Source organism: Phalaenopsis equestris, unplaced genomic scaffold, assembly GCF_001263595.1.
Source record: "Phalaenopsis equestris unplaced genomic scaffold, ASM126359v1 Scaffold001198, whole genome shotgun sequence".
Classification (NCBI taxonomy): domain Eukaryota; kingdom Viridiplantae; phylum Streptophyta; class Magnoliopsida; order Asparagales; family Orchidaceae; genus Phalaenopsis; species Phalaenopsis equestris.
The window spans coordinates 91,214-97,777 of record NW_018165637.1 but is presented as its reverse complement, the minus strand read 5'-3'; the positions used below and the strand labels follow the sequence as shown (position 1 = coordinate 97,777).

Below are 6,564 nucleotides of genomic sequence, written 5' to 3'. Positions count from 1 at the left end.
CGTGTTCGGCTCGTTAACTTATCAAACAAAATTAACGAGCCGATCACGAGCTTCTTAACGAGCCGAACACGAGCTGTTCGCGAACAACGAGCCGTTTTGACAGCCCTAGTGATATGCATGTCAATCTTCCAATTAAAGAAAAGCTGAAGTAAAAAAAAATACATTATGTAGTCACAAAACACTCAAATATTTAACATCGCATTAAAGATATTACTATTAGTAACTTTTTAAAAATGAAATACAAATTTTACAGGCACATGACACTAAAATGCTACAAATACAAAATATGAAAATCTAGATGTAAGATGAATACATAAGAATAGTGTGATATGTAAATATACAAAACAATCTGCTGATGTGAACTAGTTGGTTAATAAAAGAATAGGTTAGCCAATGCAAGCTGATAGTATTCCCCTATGCATATAAACAAACACAATTTTTGTTACTCCTGGAAATAAAAAGTAAAAAGCAAAACATCCTTGGATGGCATTCTTTTCATGGAAGCTATCTTGGACCGAAATCCAAATTCTCCCACTTGAATGGAGCAACCGAGCCAACCCAAGGAGTGCCACGAAGAAACAGGCAGACGCACACGCAGACCGCAGCAATTGCCAACACGGAGTGGGTGTGTGGCCACCGGAGAAGACCTCTGCCAAGAGCTATCCGGATTGGCCGAGACTTTGCAAAAGCACATTGAGCACACGAATTTACCGCCATTGTTGCAGGGACGCAACCATTACCATGCTTTGCTGGTGGCTCGGTCACTCGCCTTGACTCATCCATGCATGATATTGCTTCGTGCCCAATCATGATTGACACCCGACCATTCTCCTTATCTGTGAGTTTTCTGGTCACAAGCATGTTGTAGGAGTGGTTGTTCCTTGATGCTGCACACATGGCGGGAGTTTGACCATTGTCATCCAGAACTGAAGCCCAACATTTCAACCCAATCTAAAATCGTTTCAGATGAAAAAACATATATATATTATCAAACAACTTGATCATAATACATATCCGGGAAGAAACTGCTTAGCATAAATTGTAATAAAAATCTAAACTTGCCTTTTGGGGATCATTTGTTAGAGCATCAACCATGGCTTCAGCATTCTGCATGGAAGCAGCAAGATGCATGGGGGTGAATCCCCCAGGGCCGGGGGAATTAGGAGGGAATAGATACACTCTTGAATCTTTTGAAATTTTATTCTTAACAGAATAGTTCAGAAGCATGTCAGACATCTTCCTACATTTCCTCTTCACAGCTCGGTTCAATAGCTGTAGTTCAAGAAGTTCCAGCGGTTCATGAAATATAGAATCCCTCTCAGCACCTCTTTCCACTACAATGTCCAGAAGTTTTTCAACAAGCGCGGTGAAATCTCTCTCTACAGCAAACGAAAAGAGATACTTGAACCGCAATGTTGAGAAAGCGACAAAGGAAGTATCAATGTGGCACTTTCTTTGAAACAACCAACCGAGTTCATTCAGGAAGTGAAGGACATCTTCTCTAGATTGTGTCCTACCATTCTCCAAACACTGGTTTTGAAAGCCGGTACCAATGGTACCAACATTTTCATTAAACACAAATTCAAGTGATCTTAGTTCTTTACAAATTGCAGAATCCGCAATGATAATAGGAAAGCTATTTCCTTTAAAACTTCTCTCAACCTGTAAATAAGAGAAAATGGCCACAACTCAACCACTATCATTGGTTTTGAAAACATTGTATGTGTGCACTTCTATGAGGTGGGAGGATTATTCTACTGGTGCCAAACAACACGGAAATGGAGCGGGTTAACTCACCTCGATGAAATATCGTCCATAGGAATAAGGTGGTCCTTCAGGAAGAACGAAGCACTCAGAACTGGAATCATCATCATTTATGGTGCCTGGATATGTTGGACCCACATCTTTTGATAAATACCCTCTCTCAGAAGTACAATGAATTCTGTGCAGACAGAAGATGAATGAGATAAAAGGGACCATTTATTCAGACTATTTGAATGAGAAGATTTGAACTCACATTGTTCCAGGAACACTCAAATTGCGACCTTTAAGAATCAATGTGGTTTCTTGCCCACCCATAACTGCAATGGGAGATATAGATGTCAACTCAGGACCACTAAATGTCCTCCAGGACTTGATGATACGTATTTTGCCTGAAAACAATAAGCAAAAGCTGAGACTACTAGTCCAAACCATATTGCATTACCTTAATATCCCGAGATAAAGAATAGTAGAAAGTCATGATACCAAAACTGCTCTAAACTTTCACGACGGCTACCGAAATAAGTCGATAAAGGATAAAAAGCACACCATCCCTGTGAGAAGCAAGTCGTCCACTCAAGCGGACCAAAAATCTCGTATTTTTCCAAAACCCAGATTCAGAGCAATTAACGAGTGAATCAACTTGCCGAAGGAAGTCTTCCTCAAGCTGCAGAGCCAGAATTTTCAACTAGTTAATTGCAACAAGAACAATAATAAGGCAAGGAGATATTTACATGATAGGTACCCTTACCTCATGCCATGCCATCAAGGACATACACAGATAAATGGATAAAACCACACAGCCGGGCCTAATGTAGCTTTCAATTTCAGAGGGACTATGGGACAGCCAATTCAAAATCTAAAATAAAGAATTTATCAAAACAAACTAAACTTGGTAATTAATGTGCTACGAATCTAATTCACTTTTATTTTTATTGAGGCCTACCTCAGTCCGAAGTTCCCCAGGCAAATTACTTGGATCTTTGTCAAAAAGCTTGAAAATAATACGCCCAGTTCGATCCGGGGCGTCAAACCTTGAGTTGGAAGGAGAATGTACTGAGCCAGAGGAAAATGAATAACTTCTGCAGTACGTCAAGTTCTGAACTTTTTGATTATCAGAATGCCTTCCTGGGCCCTTGAACGGATCCAGGGATGAGGGCCGACCACTTGATGTTTTTGCTTCAGCTGTTACAAGCTCCTCCCTGCATATCACCATGCTTTCATCCTTTGTCTCAGAAGCTGATTGCAGCGTAAAAAGCCTTTTTGCAATGCGGAGCGAACATGAAGGTGATGTATCTTCCATTATGTTGCTGCTCTGAGAGGATGGATATTTACTCGCAGAAAAAAGTTTTGAATGACTATCATCTTCATCAGATCGAAATAACTGCAACGGTAAACTTGGTGTGGCGGTTTGAACTGGATGTTCAGAAGAATTAACTTGGGAACAGACATTAAAGTCAAATTCTCTACCTCCAACCGGAGAACAGATGCGAGCCAACTTGCTGTGTGAATTAACGTTAACTACAGTGTCCTGACAAGCCCTATTGCTCTTGCTATTACCACTATCATCACTACTCACATGTAACAAGGTAGTCAGGGTATTCGGATTTGAAGATAGAGCAGCAGATAGGATAGCAAGCAAGTTCATAGTTGATGGAGAACTCAGATTCTCACTCTCTTCAGGTGGCTGTTTACAAGAACTTTGCTGTGGAGCTACTGAAACGTTAAGATCAAAATCTCTTTTCACTTGTGTTTTGGAAGTGGCTTTTGCAGGAGGCAAGTTGGCAAACTTATCAGAAATCTGTAAACACCGGTCTCTCTGTGGTAGAGATGCCATGTTTGAAGAGTTTCCAACAACATTGCCTGGTGAAACACTAATAAATGGTGAGACGATTCTCAGAACAAAAAAATATTCATGAAGACAAGATATCTTGCCTTGAAATCGCGTCAGGACTGCTAAAAGATTGACAATATCCATATTCCTAGTGACTTTTTCATCATGAATCGCAGACTCTAAAATGTTTGCTGATGCATCTTCAGGTTGGGTCTTCCTCCTACGTTGATTATGTCCAGCAAGCCTGCGCCGGCAACTCCTTTTCCCCTCATCAAACTCCATTAGGGGATGGAATCTAAATTTATACTAGCAGAAAATCCAGTCATTTTTTAATGTTGAAGATGACAAGAAGAAAAAAATTTATGCCATCTAAAGATACCAAATTCAGAAAAGATGTTATGCTGATAAACTGATATGCCAGGTTGAAAAAACGTTTTAAGAAATTTTAAAAGATTTTCAATAAAAAAGTTTAATCAAATTAAACTACATGATTTTCTTCCTAAATTATAATTTAGTTCAAAGGCATCAAAGCAAAAACTAAAGATAAGATTGAACAACGAATTTAGAAGTCTGCAAATTGGCTCAAATCACTCACTTGCTGCATTGCTGGCAAAATCTTTGCATCTGCGGCCCAACAAGAGCATTGGCTACTTTGCTATGAAGCTCACAAACTTTATGCCGGCGATGATAATCCTTGGCATTGGACAGATCTGTTCTGCAAGCATCCACCTGGCACATAGGATAACTTGCAGAGCTCCCAGGTGAACCAGACCGAACTCGTTTGTTTGGCTTAAAGACAAGCTCTTCCACTGCAGAAGCTTCAATTCCAATCTTCAAAGTCAATGTCCCACTATCCTCTTCCACTCCCCTGCTCAAAAGCTGTCCTGTAGCATCCCCATCCTTCATAACACCTGCACCCGGAGAAACCTCCGAGGGCTTTGCGGTGAACTTCAAACTGTCCCAATCCCATAACTTAGGGCTCCAAACATCAGAATTGTCAGGGTCAGTAATTGCAGACCCCATTAACGAAAGATGCTTTTGCTGATGATGACTAAAATGGTACAATCCAGGATTTGTCCAACGAAAATCCCGCTTCCTCGCCATGCCGGCCGTATCAGAAAACCGTCCAGGAAGTAAAACAGACGGGGCAACTCCAGCATCCACTTCTCCTTCCATTTCCCCAAAACACAAACCGCACCAAAATCAAATCTAACGCAATCAGAACCCCCACCGAAATCTCAACGAAGAAATCGGCACAAAAAAGTTCTGAATAGTGAATCCATCCCCGGAAACTAACAAAAGAGCTTAGTAGAAGCGATGCCCTGTAGACGACGGTGAAGCTAATGCCATGCGAAAACGAAGTAGATCTGAAAGGGGAGGCCTGTGAAGAGCCTAATTCTATTTGTTTCAGCCCCAGGTCAGACAAATAGAATGAAAATTTATGAGAGAATTAATAAAATATCAGTTCATGTAAAAAATAAAATATCAATTTTTAAATATTTTTTAAAATCTAAGAAAAATTACTTGAATTTTAATATATTTTGATTATTTTTTTATTAATTATTTCTTAAACGATCTTGCTCACAAGCTACGAGTCAAATCAGGATTGTCTTGAGCTTGACTTATTAGCTCATCGAGCTCAGTTTATGAGTCACTTATGGAGTTGAGCCTGAGTCGGCTCACGAGTTAGCTTGACTCACTCACAACCCTACCCTCCACTATTTTGGTAACTATTTTGTACTATTTAATATTGATACGTTACCAACAAATTTCTATTATTCGTCATAAATCTGGAGACATGATCGCTCTCGAAGCAAATTTTTGGGCAAGAGATGTTGAAACTTAAATGTGGAAAAAAAATTGTGAAAGAAGATCCTGAATGTAATGCTGGGGAAGGTCGGTGATAACTTTTGAGACAACCTTTCTCTTTTGAGAAATCCTGGATCATCTGTTTAGTAGGGTCGATGACTCCACCTCCTTCCTCCTCTTCATGACATATCTATATATTGAAGAGCAAAATATTTTGAAGAAATATAAATTTTTAAAATAAATATAATTTTTATTTTTTAAAATAAGATTAAGAAGAAAAAAAATTATTATATTTTCTTTTTAATCGATTATGTATTATAATTTAAAAATATTTTTATCCTTTCCTGTTAATATCAAAATTATACTTTAATTTCAATGTTTTTGCACGGTTAAGACTCCTGAACCGCGCCAAAACTTTTGACTATTTATCCACATACCATTTAATTCTTTCCTATTTTATATATATGAAAATAATATCATAATAAAGATAAAATGCTGTAAATTTGGAAATTTTTTAATGACAACTTTTGGCCTTGCCCAAAAGATTTCTACCATTTAACATAAATCACGAGGTATGACACGGACATCGAGGTAATATTTTGGCAAGAGATGTTCAAACTTTGATTAAAGGTAATCTAGAATTGTGATCCAACAAACTTGCAGTCAAATTGACCGGTTCGAAGAGACAGACCTAACAATACCAAAATCGGTTCAATTCAATTGAAATCAAGCTCTAGTCAAGCCATTAAACTTCTTCCAAGAGAATTTTGAGCATAATTGGAATGTCAAACAGATTTCGAATCTAGCAAGCTTATGGTTGAATCGAGCGCCTCGGTAAGACAAATCCAATGAGTCTAATATCGCTCAATTATGACATCATTAAGGCACTCAAACGCCCATCTAAAGTCGTCTAATAAACGGGACATATTCGGGTCGTCCGATCAAGAGTGGTTTGGATTTCTTCCTTATTTTGTAACTCAAACTTTATAAATAGAGCCCTACCCCTGGATAAGATAGGGACCTAGAACTTGGGCAAGAGAAAGAGTAGAGCCTACAAAAGAGAATGTTGCAGCTGAGCATACTGCACTGCAGATCCAATCAACTTCGGTCGTCGTTGTCTTCGACCGTCTTTATCTTCTGCCTTTGTTGCCTTTGACAAC

The 6,564-nt window shown here is 38.9% G+C and overlaps 1 protein-coding gene across 3 annotated transcripts; it reads right to left on the bottom strand.

Moving 5' to 3' along the window:
* Nucleotides 1-236: 236 nt before the first annotated feature.
* LOC110033499 (squamosa promoter-binding-like protein 15) lies at nt 237-4,971 on the bottom strand. Of its 3 annotated transcripts, XM_020737498.1 has the most exons (10): nt 4,191-4,971; nt 3,697-3,890; nt 2,708-3,624; nt 2,513-2,620; nt 2,311-2,428; nt 2,018-2,153; nt 1,798-1,942; nt 1,470-1,662; nt 1,063-1,379; nt 237-951 (listed from the first exon to the last, which is right to left on the bottom strand). In XM_020737498.1, exons 1-10 carry the CDS (start codon nt 4,769-4,771, stop codon nt 505-507), a joined length of 3,156 nt encoding a protein of 1,051 aa, XP_020593157.1. In that variant the 5' UTR covers nt 4,772-4,971; the 3' UTR covers nt 237-504. The 3 variants fall into 3 exon arrangements, with proteins under 3 accessions (XP_020593157.1, XP_020593156.1, XP_020593158.1); XM_020737497.1 differs by having other exon boundaries at nt 1,063-1,662; XM_020737499.1 differs by having other exon boundaries at nt 238-951; nt 1,063-1,662; nt 3,697-3,901; nt 4,191-4,261.
* Between the last annotated feature and the right edge of the window lie 1,593 nt (nt 4,972-6,564).

Excerpts from the sequence above, each read along its gene's own strand:
- LOC110033499 (XM_020737497.1), bottom strand. The coding sequence starts at position 4,771 with ATGGAAGGAGAAGTGGATGCTGGAGTTGCCCCGTCTGTTTTACTTCCT. Across the intron at positions 1,663-1,797 it reads ATGGACGATATTTCATCGAG|GTTGAGAGAAGTTTTAAAGG; the intron begins GTGAGTTAACCC and ends TCTTATTTACAG. Across the intron at positions 952-1,062 it reads TAACAAATGATCCCCAAAAG|ATTGGGTTGAAATGTTGGGC; the intron begins GCAAGTTTAGAT and ends AAACGATTTTAG.